Here is a 22501-nt window from a genome sequence, read left to right as displayed (position 1 = left end):
TGCGATTCAAGGTAATGAAAAGTAAATCAAACCATCACACGACTGGAACTGTAAAATAATGGTACAGGTAGCAAGTGGATCCACCAGGGCCAGGCCCTTAGCCGCTAGTGAAGCACCGTCGAGCTAATTCAGTAGGAAGGAATGGAACAGCAACTGATTTATGTATTAATCATGTATAAAAAGTTTACAAGCAATCATACTTTGTTTTAACCAACAAGAGTCGATGATCAAAGTAACAGCACAACAGTAAGTTCTGCAAATGATAATACATGCTTCCCTGGACTACAAGCGCTATCCATTTTTATAATGGCCAGGTGGATATATCAAGAGTACAGATAAGTTCTGAAGCAGCAATCCCTCAGGATCAAAGGATCCTAAGGGATTCGCTCTATCTTTGATTTCCAATTTATCGTTTTGTCTTCTTGCGCTGATGCCACACTTTCCCTTTCTTCTCCTGGATTATGCGCTTCGATCTTGATCTCCTTGTCTGGATACAACTTCCTGGGGAAGGGACAACAGTTGCTTCTGCTTTGTCTTTTCCTCCCGAATAGTGGTTTTCCATTTCCTTCATTTTCCGTATAGAAAAAGACAATAATCAGTTATTTTGTATCAATCAAAAATCTCCTTAATTCTACCATAATTCTTTAACATATTACCATTTTAGAATGTAAAGGAGTTATGATTCAAAGGAAAAGATAAAGAAATAAATGGCAAATGCATACCTTTTCCATGGCTCAACAGTAAGATGGAGGAGGCAGGAAAGAGCATCTACTTTCGAGTAAGACTAAGTTTTCCTAGTATCTGACACTGTATTTACTGAAAGAGAAATAGGAAATGTAAAGGAAGAGGAACTAGAAGCGAGAACCACAAAATTACCTTTCTTCGACCTCCCCTTTGCACCCACTCCATAGGCCGTTGGGGCATCCTTCGCTTATGGACTTAAGAGGACTCTCTGCACCAAGATCTGGTCGGATGTTTCTTCCAAGGCCTGAGTGGTTGGGGCCTCTCCTTCTTGGACTACTTTCTTTTCCATTGTATGGGACAACCTTGTTTCCTTGTTCTTGAGAGGTGTTGAGTCTACATGTGCCTTCTTATATTTTGATAGTTCATAGTCTTTAACCAAATGACCATACTTGTGGCATCTTCTGCATCTAAATGTAATGCCTTCATAATCTAGAATTTGCAGTCTCTCCTCTTCTTGGCCGATATCCATTTCTTTCGCTAAGCCTTCCTGGAGGTTGATATTGACCATAATGCAGGCTAAGGACATGTTCCCCATTGTCAAGTAAGAGGAGTCATGGTCTAGGTAGGTACCCAAGGAGTTCCCCAAATATTTGAAAATTGGGAATATATCTATCCTTTCTCTACATGCGTTGAAAGGCGGGGAATAGAAATTTAAAATTACAGGGGTGGAGTCTATCTACCAAACCCTTTGTGTAACCCATTTTACTTTTGAGGTGTCCTTGAATTTCAATTGGATCCAACCTCTTGCTAATAGGATGACTCTCGGGTTTATTTATTTATTTATTTATTTTTTAACTTTGGGCACTATTTCTCTATTCACTCAAGCATTCAAGGTGTTTATGCTCTTTTCCTACACCTTGCTCGTCCTACTAGGTTTTTCTCCAGCATTTTTGCCGTATTCTTCATCATAACATCAACACCCAAAACCACACATAACCTTGGCCAACTTGTCTTCTTCTTAACACAATGACTCTTTTTCCTCTTTGTGCCAGGCTCCTTATCTTTTGATGAGTTTGAATCGCCTCCAACATTGATATGGGGTTGCTTTTCTAGTGCCCTTTCACCACTTTCTACCAAGTTTTGGTCCTCCCCTTCATTCAACGCTAAAAACTCCTTAAGGAAACTATTCGAAGAAGGTTGTGTTGCATCCACTTGGGGAGGGTTTATGTCTAGGAAAGCCCTGGAAAGAAAGAAACCTTCATAGGTGGCGAAACCCTTAGATGCTTCTAAAAGGTCTTGTATGGAGTGTCACACTACTTCAACTCTAGAAAAAGTAGGCAAATGATCTGATAGCAATGGAGGGGGTGTTTTAGGAAAGTGCCATGAAAAAATTGAAGAACGTTGACTACAAACCTATGCTACTAGGATTGGGAGCTGCGAAACTCCAAGATTTGGAAAATCTGAGTTGGGTACCTCTCCTTCCGATCCACAAATTGATTCCCAAACCTCTTCCATCACAATATCTTCTAAAAAGGGAACAAGTTGGGGAAATACTTTGATAAGCCTTCAAACTTGTCAATTTTTTCCTTGGCCTTGAAATATGGGGTGGTTACCTAGATTAGATCATTACCACTATCTTTCGGTTCATAGCCTACTTGCTCCTCTGCCTCCATCTCAATCCCCTCCTCTACAGACACAATAATGCCTTATGGAGAGAATTATTCATTAAGGTTAGCTAAGAGCTACATTCACAAAATAAAAGCAATTGAGGATTATCCATAAAACTTAGATGTGATTTATGTTCCCAAATAAACTAAAAATGACATTTAAAAAACACAAAAACTATATCAAAACATCTATGCCAAATGTTATAATCTTGTACACAATATATTAGCAAGCACAACCCCAACAAGTTATAATGGTGATTTGTAGAACGTAAAATAATACTACTCTCACCCAGTACCTCCATATAAATGAACCATGTTCCAACTTCCATATGGGTAGCCTCTTTTGATAAAGGATTAATTGTCATGTTTTGTTTTTAAAGAAAACTTTAGTTAGCTCAATACATAATTGCATTATCTCTTCCAACAAAAATATGATAGTTAAAGTCAAACAATGATGATCATCTTTGAGCCATTTGATAACAACCATAAAGTCATCAAAATAATTACTAATTTAATTTTAAATAAACTTATTTTCCCATCAAAATCGACTTCACTTTAACCATAATCAAATACCCTTTAGTTTCCCATGGAAACCAACTCCACTAACTAAGAATTTAACCATAATAATTGAATAATTTATTTTTAAATAAACTTAGTTTCTAGTAAAAAATGACTTCACTTTAACCATAATCAAATACCATTTAGTTTCCCATCGAAACCAACTCCACTAACTAAGAATTTAGCCATAATAATTCAATACCTTTTTGTCCGTACATGTTAGGTCAATTTGTCATTATACAATGAAATGAAATGATATTTTAAGGTCCATAGACTAAAAATAGTCTATGAGACAATTAGTTCCCTGTTTTTCGCTCTTTGCAATTCAGTGTTTTTCCAATTCAAATTGATGATGAAGTGACCCAACCTTCCAACAATCCCATTGCTAAAAAAACAATGCCAAAAACTTTATGATATCTTTGAATGAACGATTTACCACACCTCTTACTCTTACTCTTACTCTTACTCTTCCTTCCCTACTCGATTCTAAGTTTTATCCATTAACACCCGTACACACAATACGAGGAAGTTCCATTTGTATTTGAAACTTGTATGTAACCCCGGTTAAGTATGGCGGTTTGAGTGCCCGTTACCTCAACAGTATTGATTAACCCCGAACGCCCGCTGACTACCTTTGAAATGGCCACTCCACAGTCATATGGAGGATTAGAAGCTATTCACACACAAACGAGATTAAGCTCCTGTGTCGTCAAGTGAGGACCCTGATAGGATCTCGTCCTTAGTTTCCCATTCAATAATCCGAAGCCTATCGAGCTTATTTCAAGCAAAGATCTGGGCACCCTGGATCGGAAGTAGAATTGGATCCCATCGATAAACAGTTCGAAGAATTTCAGATTCTTCATCGTCTGATGCGGAGAAAAGATGGTGGTCGTCACTGCGGTGAGGGACTATGTCAACAGAATGCTTCGCGACATTTCAGGCATGAAAGTCCTCGTTCTGGACGCAAATACGGTATGTCCACTCTTAGGACCAGTGCTCATTTGCTGTAATGTTAAATTAAATGCCAATTTCCTTCTGCTACCGAAGGATCTGATTGTTTCCTTCTGCCACCGAGGCCTCGTACCCAAGGCGCAGTTCTTTCGTCTTTTTATTCTTCTGTTTTGTTCAAATGATGAAGAACCGTCCATTAAAATGGAAAATTCAGATGCTGTTTTCATCTGGGGCTGAATGCTAAATTGTGTGATGAGTCCATGGTAATTGATCTCTTGAATTCGTTCGGTGAATCCTGCTTTCGAATGCCTTTTTTTGAATTATGCTTGAATTCTGTTAAATACACAGAAAAATACAGAGGATATTGCAAAAACTGGGGGCAAGTGGACCACAACAAATTCAAAATTGGGGGTAAATTTAATATACCCCACTAAGTGTACTTCCGCTAGAAATATTGAATTAGGTATAATAGGCCAGTGGCCACTGAACCAGTACAATTCTTAAATACCATAGAATTTAAAAAGTAAAAGCTCCGAAGGACGAATCGAAGCTGGAGTTCATAGAAGAAATAACAATGAAAGCTTAATGTTCCAGGAGCCAGGATACCAGAAGAATGAGGTGGGTTATCATCATTGGATTTAGAGGGCCATCCCAACTCATTGGGCAGCCCCAAGGAAATATGGTATCCCATACATTCATTACTAGCATTTTCTTGTGGCCAACCCCTTTCTCAGACTGCCAAGATAATATAGACTACCTTATCAACAAACATAGTCATGGACTTCATCATGGCATCCACTTGACCCTCCTTGTTGCTGTTACTCGGTGGTTTTGGGGTGCCAGTCCGTGGTTTGATGTGACAACATCCTCACTCACTCCGCAATACGGTACTAACTTTCCCAGTGGTTTCAGTGTCATGCCTTGTGAGTCCTCTCTGGCCTTGACTGTTGTCTGTATAATATCCATAATTGGAAGCTTTCTTACTATAGTGGCATCTCCCTATGATGGTATTTTGTTGCTCATCAATACTTTTTTTTCTCCGTCCTGATTTCTCTACCTGCTTGGTGTCTATGGTGCTGGCCAGAGTTTTACCTGGGTTGATGTAATGGAGCCGGAGTTCTGGCCGTGGAAAGGTCTGGTAGGACCCATCTTATGGTAGTCGAAGTGCGACAGAAAAACTTTAGTAACTGGCATAGATGATAAAGATTCATTGATATCTTGTCCACTTGGGATGGAATCTGCAAAGGCAGAATACATACCACTTCCAACTTGTTAGTCCATGTGAAGTCTAATCCGGCCTTCTATTCTAAAACATTGGCACTGCCAAATATGAAATAAGATTTCAATTCTAAATGTCAATCCTCTATTGAATTAATATAAATATGGGTTTTATAATCTGAACTTCCCATAGCTTCCCTTTTGTTTTTGAAATATTTCAATAGACAAACCCCAAGGGGCTGCATGGCAAATAACAAACTTCCTTTCGTTTAATTGCCAAGCTTGATGGATATCTATTCCACCAGAATTGCTTAAGATTTGCACCCAAAACCTGAAGCACTGTAAGTCTGGTTTAGGATTCAAATGACAAATCTTTTAAGATCTGGCATATCATTGCCTAAGTTTAACCACTAAAAGCCTAGCAAGTAGTAAGGGTTCAAGAGTCAGGATTGAAGATTGTAAAAGGATAATTCAAATTAATGAATTGATCAAGCCTTCAAAGTTACTTGGTAGCTTTGTAGATCTCTTGGTATAGCAATAGCATAGGCAGCTTTGTGTTTTTTGATCAGGGAGGCCCCTCTGAATGCATATCATAAACCCTCTATCAACCTCTCTATTCTCATTAAATCTGGTCTTATCATAAAAATATGCTGGGTTAAAAAAAATACCCAGTACCATGTAAGGGGGAATCAATTATCTATCCCAACGCTCATTAGTAATTACTAATTACTAATATCCCAAAGAGGCATATACTTGCCCCCCTCATCCATATATCTTCTTTTGATGGCCTTCTTGGTAAGATCCATTGCCTCATAAATGTAACCCATGGTGGGTTTGTCATCATCAAACCATCCTGAAAGATCAAAGTCAATTGTCAAACATTCAAATTTTTTTATAAATGTAATTTGAAAATTTAATGAAGTTTGACTTTGATATTGAACATTGAAAAACTTTCAAGTCCCTGAGCACTCTAACAAGTGTTCTGTCATACACAATAATGTCTGACATCTTTTGAGAAACAATTATTAAACACAAGAGCAACACTTTCTATGTTCCGGAGGGTTTTTCTGATCTCTTTGGCGTCTTTTGAGAAATCATTATTAAACACAAGAACAACACTTTCTATGCCTCGGAGGCTTTTTCCATGTTTAGGTGCCATCCACTTGGGTCCAAAAGCATCCTCTTGAGATTTACCTTTTGGTCAGCCACAGATTGCAAGGAGATGAAATTGTTGCAAGTCTGGTCATTGTAGGATGAACCAGTGTATATTCTTATGGTGTTGAGGACATTTGTGCGATTGTAAATGTATTTGGTTATGGCCTTATTTATAACCTCTCGTATCCAAGCAATTTTGCCAATGTCCCAAGCATTAAATCTATGCAATGTGTAGCATAGGAGGTCCAGAATGTGAACAGATGGCTAATCTAAAAAAGTCTACTAGGAGCCATATAATTAGCTGAATTGTGGGTTACAATTTTCACAACAATTTCTGCTCCCGCATCATGCACAACTTCCTCCATCTTTTCACAAATGAGTTGGGCACTCTCTGGTTGAGGCATCCACTGATTTGAGAAACATTTTGCCTTTTGGACAAGATATGAGGAGATTGATAAAGGGTTTGTTTCTTTGATCTATCCATTTATCACTGCACAACTTCCTCCATCTTTTCACAAATGAGTTGGGCACTCTTAATTCTGGTTGAGGCATCCACTGATTTGAGAAACATTTTGCCTTTTGGACAAGATATAAGGAGATTAATAAAGGGTTTGTTTCTTTGATCTATCCATTTATCACTCATGATTGTGCACCCTGATTCTGTCCATGATGAACTGAACTCAGTGGGTAAGGTTGATATCAATGTGGAAAAAGTCGAAGTCAGGATTAAATTGGCAAGGGTCCAGAAATTGAAAAAGTCGTTAAAGTTGGGAGGTTTTTGAAAAAGTCGGCAAAATTAAAAAAATACAAAAATATTCATTTTTTTTTTTAGCATTTAAAATATCCACTGTTGAAGAAAGTGTAACTAGGTTCGGTCTTCATAATGGCATGATTTTTGTAAATGATGAAATAAAAGAAATAAAATTATTTTTGCATGCCTTGTTGCATGGGTTTCATGAGCAAGAGGTTTATTTGTTAGTGGCTCCCATTGAGAGCCTTGGGATTTATTGTTAAATCAAAGAGTCAATATCATGTATGAAGAAGCTCTTCTTGAGCCTATGTTTAATGTATACAAGTCTATATAAATGTCAAGAAGCCTTCTAAATGACAAGCACAATCCTCTTCGTCGTGTCGGTCTGAAAAATGAATAAAAAGTAGTCATGTCGTCTCAAATAAAGAGACACAACGGTTCCGTCTCTCATGTTGGCTTATACACAAGGCTAACCACTATATATAGGCGTGAAAAGGATCCGCATTATAGACAGAACATGAACTCGGATCCTCTAAAATCTTGGACAAGTATAGTGGTTCGAAAATCTCGGATGAGTACAACAGTTTAGTGTTGCGGAAGAAGAAGGATCTCTGTGTTTTTCGGTGATGTCTCGACCTCCTCACAATCTTAACGAAGCATTGTCTCGGCATACTAAGACACAGTCCCAGTCTCGGCATATGTTTAGTGAAGATCTCTTAGTAATACACTCTCGGAATACCTCTGTCTCAGCATACGGTCTCGACATTCTTGTGAAGAGGGGGATCTTAAAGTATCACTCTCTGTCTCGGCATACATTTAAGATGCAGCTATAATTTGAGCATAGAAGTAATCATAAAGACACAGTCATAAGCATGATGAAGATCTCGGTGTCTATGGTGAAAGTCTCAATGGAGGAGCAACAATGATCTTAGTGGAAGAGTAGCAATGATCTCAATAAAGGTGCTGCAATGGTGCAACTATAATGATCTCTGTGGTGCAATAATGATGACCTCGGTGAAGTAGCAGTGATGATGATGATCTTAGCAATGACAAAGAAGAGGATTGGTGTCTTGGTCTTGGAGTGGCCTAATAGGTCAAGGGTCATGGTCTTGGTATTCGTCAATTGGAATCTTTATAAGAAGAATTTTGTTTGGGTTTTCCTCTCAAAGAGTGAGAGGTTTTGGCCCTAGGAGAAAGCCAACATCGTGTGTCCTTGTCTCTTTTGTTTTGGTAACATTTTGATGAACTAAGAAGACACACTCTAATAATAACAATCGAAGATTGTGCTAATAAGGAAACGTTAAAAATACCTCGCAAATAGTTATCATGGCGAGAAGAACCTTATTAACTTAATTTTCCCTAGATTCTTCAACATGGTTTCAGAGCTAAGATGCTGAAGTCAAAGGAAGGGCAACAAAAAGAGACATTCAAGGATCAGTTTTCAAGAAGGGCATCAAAGCAAGTTGAAGGGCTTCGTGTTTCAAAACCTACTTCAAGGATTGAAGGATCAGTTTACAACAACAATATACAATGGCAAGGGCTTTTGTCTATTTAGTCCTACAGGAAGACTGATTTGGATCCTTATTTGAAGTTCTCAGATAATTTCATAGTCTTGGTGCCACAATATGATTAAGTAATCTCAATCAAAAGATGAAGTTTAGATGTTAGAACAAGTGCTCAGAAGTCAGGTACATGGCAGTAGTTTCGGTACCTCACAATCTTAGTCTATGCCATACCATAGTAACCTCAACGTCAGATAGAATCCTTTCTATAAAAAGAACAGTCTTGACATCTCAGATCCCCAAAACTTCATTCGATAACATATAGAAGTTTGTATGGACAACCATAGTAATACTAACTGATGGGTCTCAATACTGTAAGATGATCATCATGAACAGTGACCTCAATACTCTATGGTTCTACACAATGTTGCATACTACAAGGTTCCATAGTCCACTTATGTGATAGCAATACAGTGCCATCTCAAGTTTATCAACAATTTGTTAATCATAAGGATCAGATGTATAAGTCAAAGTAACTTGAAGGCAAGAAGGCAAGCTTCCTATCATCAAGGATCTCATCTGGAGGAAGCATCAATGCATCTGCTTCAACCACTTTCAATGTGATCAAGGTGAAGATTTTATCTTCACATGTCAAGTAAGTATCTTTCATTTTATAATCAAGTTTGGTTAAATGACTTTGTATTTGCAAAGAGATCTATAAATTGGTTGGGTCATCAAAATTCTTTGCATAAGAAAGAAGGATAGATATAGTCCTCGGAAGAGAAGTCATTGGTATCTATGGAAAGGTCTCTAAAGGTCAAGCATTGTTTAAATGCATGAAAAAGGATCAAGGGAATCATAGGATTCTTATGAAATCAGACATAAAAGAGATTTATGAAATGCTAGAAGATATACTCTCTGAAATGCAGTGAAGAAGGTCATATCACCTGATTGAAGGTATCAAAGAATGAAGGAATATCTTCATAAGATCTCAATTGGGAGATCTGAGAAAGATGATAAGAAGTTAATCGTCTTTGTTCTTAAATGCACTAATTGATGAGCAAGGTGACAAGTGTCCTTGGGACAAGAAAGTTACCTCATTTAACAACTTGTGGTATCTATGCAAGATGGAAAAAGGACAAGTTGTGGGCAAAAGTGTCAAAGGCTAAAGGACTCAAACATCTGCAGAAAAGAAAAGGAAGTTTGGTCTTCAAACAAGACAAAACAATGCTATGGAAAGATTATGAGAAGAAAGCTCATATTGCTGGAAAGTGGAGGAAGCTGAAGAAAAGGGCCAAGGAAAGAGGGAGTAACAGATCTCTACTATGATTGAGATGGTATACCTCACAAAAGGGTCTTATCATAAGCTCCTCAATCTTTTGATATGGCCATAACAATAAGATGCATCGTGGCTTCATGGAAGCATTAGAAACAAGAGCTTGTGACATCATCATGGGAATCATGAAGGACAAAATCCATGGCAGTCAAACATGAAGGATATAGCTCTTAAGAACCTCATTGAACATTGAAGGAAAGGATGAAGCAATCTAGGACAAGGCTCATCATACATCAAGTCAAAAAGAAACATCTACCAGATGAGGATATACAAGATCCTCAAGATTCTTTGATGGAATCCTTATCGTAGGGTTCACTAATCTAGAGAGGAAGCAAGTGTTTCATCAAAAACTCCAACTTGTGGAGTTCATGGGATGATGGTATGATGACATGAGAGATGAAGCGGATCAAGGGGTTGAAGATCTTTTCAATCAAGGAAGCTGTTGGAAGAAGCCTAGATGAGCTAAAGGTAAAATGAGGTATGTATGCTTGTATTTGATATTATAAAGTCATGTCGTATGGTTGCAGGTAACATGGATCACTACTTCTATCTTGAGAAGCATGATCGAGGGAAAAGGATCTCCTCCTTTGAAAGAAGGCATAAGTCACACTAGATGAAATCAACATAATATGTCCTCATATGAAGTATGAGGTGGTTGACTACAATTAAGGAACTCTTATTGAAAGCTCCTTGGAATGGAATGTGTGAGGAAGGAAGAGATCATGAGATATGCAACCCTGACGAAGGCAATCAACATCCAAAGGACCAAGAAGATTTGACTAGGAAATCTCTTGGAAAGTTATGAAGACTTTGATGAAAGTCTGAAAAAGATAGAGACCCTTGACAATGGATATCTTTGGGAGATGTGTCAACATGTATGTAGGATGATGATACATACATGAAGATGTCATGATGAAGAGCCATATTGTAAGGTACTATTTGATTTCATGTTATGTTTTGATTTCTTGACTAATATTTGGATGAGTTTATGCAGGGCTACTGGAACAAGAGTTGTAAGCATTCATGTGGTGGATGGAAATCCCTGAAAGAAACATGATGAAGAAGTAGCCATATGACAAAGGTTTCAGATATGTATCAAGAAGGCCATTGTCCATGAAGAAAGGAATGGCATGACGAACCAAGAAGGAAAGTGATCGATGGCTAATGCCCTATAAGGAAGAAGCTCGACTGAATTTCATGACATCAAGAAAGGGAATTGATCAAGCAACTTATATGAAGGGGGAAATGGTATGGAGTAATCACTCTTTAAATTTGTTCATATAAAAAAACAACTATGTAGAAGAAAATCTTTTTATTAAGAGTAGAAGAACTTTATAGAGCTTCAACATAGATTGTCACTATCAGAAGAATTCAATCTAATACACTGATAAAAAGATATTGTCCAAATTACAATACTTAACAAAAATAAAACTCACAATCCTTTGCAATCGACTCTTTGCTCGCTTTTATACAAAAATAAATCCTAACAACAATTAGTTAGAAGAAGCAACTTTCTAGTACCAGAATCACAAAAGTAGAATTCAAGTAGAGAAATGATTTGTATTGCTACCAAGTGTTGAGTGTTGTGTGCTTTTGTTCACCAACTGTTGGACAAGTCTTCATATTCCAAATCGAGCAAGCAAATTCCAATCTCTGTTGAGAGGATAATTGAATGTGGCCATCTTTTTGTATGCAATGTCTACTTTTGTATATTTTTTATGGGTTGGAACTATAGAATACAGGGTTTTAATTTGCCATAACAAGTAAAAATTATTAATCAATTTTTCCACCACTGTTTGGCTCCTTAAGGTTTTTGTCATTTTCGAAAGCTTATCAACCTTATTCCTCTCTGTTAGCAATAGTTCTTTGTAAGTTTCTAGTGGAAAGAATTCCAAAGCTTTGTTAGTTTTGCTATTATATGGCCCCATGAGATGCTTTGCTCTAATTAAATATGTTTTCCCTATCACCCTATTTTTGCATTTGCTCCAAATCATGCTAAATCTTAGCCTGAAGCTCTTGATTTCACAACAAATTCACTAATCTGAGATTCTGTTGAGGCTGTTATCTCCTGTTGTTGTGACTCCCCTCCACCCTGTTTCCTTTCTGGACACTGTGATGCATAGTGACCATGCTTGTGTAAATTTTCCTTTGAACCCAACACATAACACTTTATTGATCTAGCAGATTACAAATCGACTGAATGAAGGCATGACTAAGTTCTTAATATTCAACCGAAGCAAAAATAAAATAACTGATCTCATAAAACAACACACAAATTCTTCCCAACAATTTTTTTCATTAATAATCCAAATTTATGTGGGTCCCCATCCTGGGATAATGGCCCAACTAAGAAAAATACAAAATACAAATAAACCTAGATTTGATCCAACAAATCTGCCCTAGATTGATGCTCGATCTTCTCTACAGATCTAGATCTACAGTCTCACTGCACTCCCTCGAACCTAGCACACTGCTCATTGAAACTCCTCTCTCAATCTTTTGCTGTTGTAGTGTTTCTTTCTCCACTTGTTAGCCTTGCTTTTATAAATTTACATTGAGTTAAATCCCCAACCCTAACCCTAATTTCCAAAGTGATTAACGGTCGAGATTAGATCTCGTCTCACTTGAGATCAATGACTAATATTAAAGCATCTTTTTTTTGAAGAAAAAATCGCAACTTTCAATTAATAAAAACTGAAAATTACATTCTGAATGTGCATCATCTGCACTCTCGAAAATGCCATCGGCCCTAGAGGCCAATGAAGGTCTGTCAAAACTTGGACAATTTTGTCCACAAAAGATACATCATAAAACTATTTGTCATATGTGAGTCATATAAGTTAATATATACATCTATACAAAAAGCAAACATAACTATGTCAGCAGAGCTGTTCAAAAATAAATATGTATATCACTGTCCATGATGATCAAAATATAAATCCTGTCTGTAAAATCATGAATCCTGCGGTGTACCCTCCATGAAGGGCCACTGATAAGAAACATGTTCCTATCCATTTAAATACTTTGTGGTCTGCCATAGTCCCATAGCTTGAGCAGTGCCTTCTTTAGACAAGGTGTCAACAATTGTGTTCCTTTCTTTGTAAATATGGCAGTATGAAACATGGTCAAAAGATTGCTTTAAAGAGTGAATTTCTTCAATGATTGGACATAGTGTGTGCTTATGACATCTAACAGTGTTATTGAACCAATTCACAACATTCTTTGAGTCACCAAAGATTTGAATTCTATGAACATCCAGCTCAATGGCGAATAGAAGAAGCAACTTAAGAATCACGAGTTCTAAGAAATTATTAGTGCTAGGGCCCAAACCACTTTTCAGCTTGTGACTAAGATTAAAACATAATCACTAAAGTGAATTATTTGCTTTTGCTAAGTTTCTTTTAGCTCAATAAGCTAACATAATAATATGTGTTTTTTTTCTAAGTTCGACTTAGGCTAAGTTACTTTAGCATTCTTGTTTACGTTAGAGCAAGTGTTCTAAGGAGACTGTGGGCGACTTCTGCCCGCCTAGACACAAGGCTTATGCAGAAGTACTTGGTTGAGCTAGAAATATCAACACTCCCTCTTAGTGAGGGAGGTACTTCTACAACCTAGAATTGGTTTCGATATTGGATCTACATCTGTTGCAATGGCTACTGCCTTTGAACTGGAAGACTTCCCTACCATCATCCTTGAAAACCCACTCCTTGTGAACTTGTTCCTAGAAGCATCCTACTCTTGAAAATCTTATAAGGTCATCTTGTATAAAGAGACCTTGACATATTGGGAAGAGTTTGTTGATTGCTCCTCCCCTCTTGAACCTAAAGGTTGACTCCCTTTGAGCTGGTCAACCTTTAGAAACAACTCCCTATTCTTTCATCTTTGTCACGATTTTGCTTCCTGCCTTTGCTCAAATAGGCTGGCCCATTAGCTTATACAAGTTGCTCCCTCTAACTCCAGTGGCGTGGCTACCATCTAAGCTAGATCCCCTAGGTTTGATTAGTGCTTGTCTATCTTGTAATCTACACCAAACCCCTTCTTCTTGACCATCGAGATTGAGAGCAAACTCCACTTGAGTCCTAGCACCCATAGCATGTCACTTGCTCCTATGCTAAGTCCTAGCACTGATGTGGGTCTGTCTCAAACCTTTGAGAAACCCACAAAATTTACTGCCAATCCCCTGATTGGTATGATCTCCTTCTCTCCTTTTGAGGGTTGACCTTTGCCAGTTTGTTGGAAAACTCTACTGGTACTATCCTTCGTAGCATGTTTTGTTGGAATTTGGTTGAACCCTACCGACACATTTTCTCATAGCTTGTCACGGCAGATCCCCTACCCAATGACTTCTGCTGGCCATTACATCTTACAACTACTTGATCATGCCCAGTGCGGCATGATCCTTCACACTACTTTGTGGCACAACCTGCATCAGACCCTGCCCCTCCCTCTTGATTGGCCCATCCTTAACTTGACTACACTCTGCACTGTGTGACCCTTTCTCAATGGCTCCTCACGCATGGCCCCAACGCATGTCCACAACTTTTTTGGCATCTTTGCTTCGATGGCTACTGGGACCCATATCGATCCTTTGTCGGCTGCTCCACTCACGACTGATCGTGGGCTCCTGTCTGTTTGAGACCAACCCTAAACTCCCCGTCAACTTTGGTGATTGAGCCCCAATATACTTTAGTCTAGTCTGAATCCTATTGTTGTTGCTTGCTCACCTTAATAGTCTCAGCCTAGTTTCCACTCGTAATAACCCTCTGTTGGCCATGAACCTGTCTTGTGCTCTCTATAATATCCTAGGTTTTTTTTTTTGCACAAAGGTACTAGGGTTTTACTAAGTCTTTTTTCAGTGCACAATAATTCAATGCAATTAATAAAATCTTCAGTCAATCCTCTTAATGATGCAATAGACTGAACAAACCCTATTAATAATGCGACAAATTGAATAGTGCCATATGACATGTAATGAGTTCAATTTTTTGTCCACAATACAATAGTCCCACATAAATAGAATACTGTTCCTGCAATAACGGGGCAAAATTTCACAATATAGTTCAAAGATAGTAATATAACGATTCTCTAACCAAAATTATTGATACATGTCCCTGTTCTTAAGTTTTGTGCCTTGGTTATTTCAACAACGATGTCCTAGGTCCTTTGTATGCCATTTATTTTGCTAAAGAAGGCTTGCATTGCTTCAGGGGATCGAACTGGGTTATTTCACAACCACAAATTGAGCCCTTCGGATGCCTATGCTGCTACAGGATCCGTTTGTCCACTACCAAGAAACGCCTCATTTTTCAATGTAGTTAGATCAAAGCTAGACTCTTGCAACTAGTATAGTCTCGCGTTTTATGCTCTAATTCGCTTCGGAAACCCTTACTGGCCAATTTGCTTCAGGATTAGGCTTTGAATGAATGTTGGCACTTGGATGATCCTATAGAACCTGTAGTCTTCAGATAGATATTTGCTCCCACAATCATTACCATAATTCGATCTTGCTCTTGTGCCCACGATTGATATTCTCAACAGCAAATGTATATTAGTACCTATCTACACCTTCACTCTTTTGGCATAATCAATTTCATGGTAGACCGAGCCCAAGGAAATTCTTGTTGTCTAAAATTGTCCTTGTGCCTCAAGGGTTTTAGACTTCCTCCTTAAGCCTTGATTCAATTTGCATGCTACAGGAAGTGATGCATTTGGTTGTACCAGAGCGGTATCAAGAAGAGAATGACCACGCTATTCCTTAATTCATGCCCAGACCCATGAGAAGTTATCTCCACATGGGATTCGCTGCCCTTCTGTGCTCAAATTCAAGATGATGATTAACCCTCAATGATATAATTCGATAGCCTTCTATGATCAGACAAAGAAGATCCAATCCGATAGACAATCTCACTATCTTCAAGGGATAGCCCTGTGCCCAAAACAGAGAGAAAGATGTCTTCACTGCCTTCTTCAAGGGTTCACTTGTACCAAAACAATACCACAAAATCTCACTGCTCCAAGGAATAAAGATCAATATTTAGAAGAATTCGTTGCGTTTAGCCAGAATACTTGTGTCACAACAAAGAGAGGACAAAAAGCGATGTCAACTAGGGTGGAATCTTTCATCACCAAAATTGACAAGATAGAAGGGGTTTTATTCTGTGGCCTTGTTGCCTCAAAATCTAGTAGGTCTTGTGAGGGGAGCTCACAAGACAAGCACTAGACTAAGTGACAACACTACGAGGTGTGTCCCATTGTCACCACAACCACTTACCTCCTCATTAGTGGACTTTCACCACAAGGGAGGCTTCCCTATATTAAGTCAACTAAAGGATATATCGATTTTCAAGGGGTAATGGTAACAAACTAGGCCAAGGGGGGATGCTCTCCTTAAGATCATGGCTTAACTAGCACAATAAGGCAATGTGTGTTCTCCAAGGGGCCTAATTAGGGCACAAAGTGACCTAGGGTTTATGAGTAAGTAAGGTCAACATACTTAACTAGGATCACAAGGCACAAGAAAGGCTTGAAATGGGTAGTTATGATCAATTTATGGCACAACAAGCTTTTAACAAGCCCCAAGTTGAAGCCAAGGGCAAAATTTACCCAAGGCAAAAGATGTTAGCCCTAAAATGGAGGAATTAGCCATGGGAAAAGGTATATTTTGAGGGAAGTACCACGCAACCAATTATTGAATCCCTCCACTAGGCAACGTGGTCAACCCTAGTTGAAATAAATACCCTAACCCTTGCTAGCAACTTTCCTTAAGAGTCCAAAATTCAGGTTTGGGGAAGAAAAGAATGAATTAATGAGAGTTTTTGGCATGATTAGCAATGTGAACAATGCCAATGCCTTGACCTTGGGTGATGTAGTCTATGAGATGCCTACTCAGGAGGAAACACTAACCCTAGCAAGGAGTAAGGGAGTATGAAACCCTAGTTTCAAACCACAACTATCATTTTTGTGAGGGAGCAAAGTCAATGAGGAGAGCTAGTTGAACGATTCACTCATGGGATTGTTACACAAATTCTATGATAGGCTAAGTCACCTGACACGGGGATTCGGGACACGTAGGATTCGGGATTCGTGGTGTCGGATTCGGGACACGCTGACCCCCGGAACAAGACACGTTAGGACACGTTATATATTATTTTATTAAAAAATATATATATATATATATATATATATATTTTAAATATATATATATATATATATTTTAAATATATATATATATATATATATTTAAAATATATATATATATATATTTAAAATATATATATATATATATATATATTTAAAATATATATATATATATATATATATTTAAATATATATATATATATATATTTAAAATATATATATATATATATATATATATATATATATATATATATATATGATGATATATCTTAAAAATTAGTTATTAGCATATTTCTTACACAAATTTTAATTAATGATACAAATTTATTGATTTCAAACATAGATCTTCATCTATAGCTATTAGCATGCATAGTACATACAAAATTCAAATAAATGTCAGTGGTACTGGTCACATAAATGATAAATGATAAATCTATTAAAAATTTAAATCATGATTCATAATTCATAACTGAAAGACAACTTACAACTACAAGATAGTAAGATAAACACACTGACAACTGTAGTTTTCTCATTAAGTCATCAAATCAAAATCTGTTACATAGGTAGTGTTGGTGCAATGCCAATGGCAAATAGAAATAGAAAATATAAAACAACTATAGGTATACAAGCCTCAAGGCATCAATCAGCATCAGAATCAGCATCACTGTCCCCATCATCATGGTCCCCACTGCTCTCCTCTGCATCCTCCTCCTCCCCTGTATCCATAGTCGCCTCTGCATCTGCTGGTATGGAGGTTGACCCCTCTAAGTCATCAAAACTAATAGGGTCTAGCACTGGATCACCGAGATCCATGTTGGCCAATGCCAACTCAACAGTGGTGTCCAGACCCATATCTTCAGGAAAGACATCCCACATCTTTGTCTTTCCCCTCAACCACTCTTCCCTCTGCCTGTAAATAAGACGAAGGTTGGTGTGCACATACACCATTGTCTCTGCCCTGGACTGCTCAAGCCTGTTCTTCTTCACAGTATGCAAATTCCCATATGTGCTCCAATTCCTCTCGCAACAAGAGGATGAAGTCACCTGAGAGAGGAGCCTCATGGCTAACTGCTGAAGAGGACGGCTTGTTGCCCCATGATATGCCCACCAAGAGTAGGGCTTCTTAAGCCCCCTGTCTCTAATCACATCATAACCTGCAAACCGACCAGTGCCAGTGGAAAACTCTGCAAAGGAATCCTCCACCTCAGCAAGCAATGCACTATCCTGATAAATCCGCTGAAGCGCCTCTTTCCTCCCCTGTGAGATTTCACCATCCATGTGAGGAGGGAATCTGCGGGAAGGTCCACCATTCAGCCACTCATGGCTGTAGTATTTGGGGTTCAATGAGTGAGCCAAACAATGTAAAGGTGTACAATTCTTGTCCCATCTGCGGACAAGAATATCATGTATGGTATCGCAGAAGGCCTCTGGTGATGTCTCATACGGGGGGCACTCACTCTGTAGAATAATGCTCCTCACAGACTCAATCATGGAATCCCATCCCTCATAAACCTCTCCTAGGATGGGTTTGTCTGTATCTGCAACTCGAAGCAAAGAGATGATAGGGTCCATGATCTGAATAATTAGATCTACCCTCTCCCACCAAGCATCATCCAGTACCGTGTCCTTCACTCTTTTAGAGGCTGCCTGATCTGTCTTTCTCCAAAAAGACCAAAACTCAGAAATAACCATGGACCCAAGAGCAGTCTTGACCTCCCTCAACCTCTTCAACATCATGAATGAAGATGCAAACCGTGTATCAGCAATCTTCAACAATGATAGATTGCTGTACTCCTTGTAGATAGTGAGGGCATTTGTATGATTTTGCACAAAGTTACGGATATGTCTTGCATCCTCAATAATGCTTCCAATCCAAAGCACATCAGAAGCAATGGATTTCAGTGCTAAGTTCAATGAATGGACAATGCAAGGTGTCCAAAACACTTGTGGATATTTAGCTTCCACAATCATGCCAGCCGCCTTGCAAACAGGTGCATTATCTGTAATGATTTGCACACAAGAATCAACACCTACCTCTTCAATAACTCTAATAAATAACTCACCCATAAATTGTGCATCCTTGTATTCGCCAAGTGTATCCACTGCTTTCAGGAAAACTGGACCATTCAAGGAAGACACCATGAAGTTGATGATTGGGTGTCGTGCTGGATCTGTCCATCCATCAGAAACAATGCTAACCCCAGATGTTGGCCATGATGCCTTAATAGGCTCGAGCATTTTTTGCACCTCTTTTTTTGCCTTCGTCAACAATGTGGTTCTCAGCTTCTCTGACCCAGGAGGCACATACCCTGCTGGAGCCCCTTGAGTTAGAGCTCGGCACATCTCAACAAATAAAGGTGAACGTGCAACATTAAATGATATGAAGTTTTGATAGAAAAAGAAGGCAATGGTGAGATCAAGCTCGTCCCGTCTCTCTTTTTGGAAAATCCTGTCCATTGGACCAAGTGATCTTCTTTTTAATGCTTGTCCCCCAGTAGAAGTAGAACTCTCAAATGGAAATTTGGAGGTGGCTTTCCTCAAAAATGGAAGGGGGTCTTCATTCTTGCCCTTGGGTGCTTTTGATTTTGAAGCCAGTGCCACATGTTCCATACCAACATGGGCCTCCTTTACCAATTCTTTTCTCTTTGGTTTAGGAATATCTTTACAAGCTCCAATCCCCTTACCAGGTATAGCCAACAAATGTGCTCTCACACGGTGATATGTGCTTGTGAAAGAAATGTTACAAAAGCTGCATTTCCATTGCACATTGCCTCCTCCCTTTCCCTTGCTGTTTGACCCATCCTCTCTTGCGACATATTTCCACAATGGATATTTTTCATTGTCTTTAACTCCTCTTCCCTCAAGATTACTTGCAGCAGACTCTGATGATATTGGGGGAGGAAGAGCATCTCTACCCATGACATTCTTGCCCTTCCTTGCTGCCCCTGCCGTTGATTGAGCCATGTTACCTCAACCTGTAAAAAAAATGAACAAACAGTCAAACTGCTGTAAAAATTTTAAAATGAAAACAGCAAAACTTCTACACTGCCAGGACAGGCCAAGGTCTGACTCATGTGCAATAGGGTAGTGATGAGTTACTAATGAAATTTCCCTGTGCCAAGTGTGCCAAATAATTAGAAAATTTTCAGTACTTTCTGAGCTGTACTGGAGCACTTTGAAACAAACAGTGAAAATTATAATAAGGTTATGCCACTGTCATATTAGATTTATGCACATTGCAGATGTGAGGGGTTTTTATGTTGATTTAAGTTTGATTTTCTCACTGTTATGAAACTAATAGGACAGCTGTAGCAAAATGATGAAGTAGGAAACATTAGGAGATCAAACCCTGGAGGCTCAACCACTAGAAGTCTAGAACCCACTTGCACGAGAACCTAACTTCAATGCTTCTGCAAACCCACCAGGGATCAGCTCAAGAAACAAACATTTGCTGAAGCCTGACAGTGACTGATATGAAAGAAAAGGAAGAAGATAAAGCAAAACAGTCATTGCCAGAGAGCTTTTGCACAACTCCCAGTCTCAGAGTCATTGATGTATATCAGTATTAGCTTCCAATTTGGAAACAGTGGTCTTGTTGGTCTATACAGAAGCAGTGAGTGGCTTATTTGGGTAAGGTAAGTCAAGGTAAGGTTGTTTTATTAATTATTGTAATTGTCTTGAGTCTTGAGTCTTGACCAATTCATGCAAATAGAAGATTAGTTTAGCATTTTAAGATATATCAAGGTAAGTTTTATTTTCATACTTTAGTTTAGCAACCTTTTATGGTATTTATTGTAGATAGGTCTGCTGTTCTATTATTAACACTTTGGGAAGTGTTGTATTCTTGCATTAATCCTTGTTGCAGGTAAAGGTAAGTATTGTTTAAGGGTTCCGGTTTACTTATTTTTCTTTCGGGAATTGGGATTCGTGCAATATTCTCTATCTTGCAGGTACCATTGTCACAAGAACATCTTCAGCACTTTCTTATTACAGGCCTGATTGCCGCCTGAAGTAAACCTACAACACTGTTTGACAAGCCAGACAAGGTCTGACATCAAGACTGATCAATAAACAATTCTTTCATTGAAGGCAAGGCTAAAAGGCCTCTCAAGGTTCATACTTCAGTGTCTCTGGCAGAAATTGAGTGTGAAAACATCAAGATAATCAGGCAGAGCAGTCCATCATTCGTGACCGACTCATATATAAGAGTCTTATATATCAAACCACAGATGTGCGAGCCACTATGTAATGAGAGTGAGAGCCTCAATGTAATGACATTCTATGTCCAGAGCTAACTACAGTAGACAGTTTTACTTGTATAATATTGCTGGGAATATCATTTTAGGGTGGGCCGGTGGCTAATCACAATGCAATCTCTTTAAACCATGGGTGGCTCTTACATCTGCCAGCTTCTATATTAGGAACGAGTCACGAGTCACGACATATAATGGCATGAGATTGATGAACACTTTCTTGTGAGTTCGAGATAAACATGAGGCAAGGTATATTTCTAGAATGCCGGAACTAACCAGTTTTCAGAACTACCCACGTTTTCAGCAAACTAACCTTGGTCCGCCGCTGATAGAGCCTGTTACTCGCTCGGTCGCTCCAAATTGCAAATGCGGTCAAATGCGAATGAAAACAGCGAACTTAAACCCCTAAAAACGAATCCGAAACCAAAAATCGTTCCAAAAATCGTGACATGTTCCAAATTTTTCTGACACGCTCATGACACGACGTACCCGGATATGACACGACGTACCCGGATATGACACGACGAGTCATGGAAATATGACACGTGTCAGGACAGAATCGTGTCCGATTCGGGATTCGTCCAGGGGTTAGGACGAATCCGGTTTCATAGGTGATCATGGGTGCAGCATGGTGGAGCACAGTGAGGTGCAACATGATGATGATGAGCAACACAATGATAGGTGCCGCATGGTGATGGAGTCACCTTGGAGAATCAGTTGAAGCAGCATGTATTCAACTGAATTCAACTACCTCATGTATCATCTTCGTAGAGCTGATCTATGCTCTTATTTAGATAAGTCAAAGTGTTGACTTCTGTTGTAAATGTACTATCTCTCTCTCTCTTTGATGAACTATTGAAGAACATATAAGAAGAATTGATCAAGGGTTTCCCCACATTGGGGTTTGTCCCTGGCTAGCGCCACATCTTGTGTCCTCTTGTCTTGGCTTGTCTTCTGTGATTTATGTTTATGTTCTATCTGCAATTTACTATTATGCTGATGTGATTGCTAATCTGGAAAAGATATTGAGCTAACTGTGAAAATTGAAATAAAATGCTCTAAGCATAGAACATACCGAAAATTTAACAACTCGACCTGCCTGGACTGCGCATTGCACTGTGCACAATTCCAGACCTCAAGGTGTGACCTTCCCTCTTCGCATTGCGTAGTCCCTGCCTCTCAAGGCTGCTACACTGCGCAGTTCCTATGCTCAAGACCGTGTCTTGGCCTTCAAGATTGCGCAATCATTTCTTCCAGCCCAACTTGAACTGCGCATTGCGCAAGCACAA

At 38.8% G+C, this 22501-nt stretch overlaps 1 protein-coding gene across 1 annotated transcript in view; it reads left to right on the top strand.

The window, feature by feature from the left end:
* Positions 1–3562: 3562 nt before the first annotated feature.
* LOC149242788 (vacuolar protein sorting-associated protein 45 homolog) overlaps positions 3563–22501 on the top strand; it is a 174051-nt gene continuing 155112 nt past the window's right edge. The window contains exon 1 of the mRNA XM_089374319.1: positions 3563–3881. Coding sequence (XP_089230445.1) covers positions 3792–3881 — 90 coding nt within the window. The 5' untranslated portion in view covers positions 3563–3791. The remainder of the gene's footprint in view (positions 3882–22501) is intronic.

This window comes from Pinus tabuliformis, chromosome 8 (assembly GCF_031772625.1).
Source record: "Pinus tabuliformis cultivar Carrire ecotype Pingquan chromosome 8, CPIR1, whole genome shotgun sequence".
Classification (NCBI taxonomy): Eukaryota; Viridiplantae; Streptophyta; class Pinopsida; order Pinales; family Pinaceae; genus Pinus; species Pinus tabuliformis.
The sequence above is the reverse complement of the archived record's forward strand: the minus strand, read 5'-3'. Positions and strand labels throughout refer to the sequence as shown.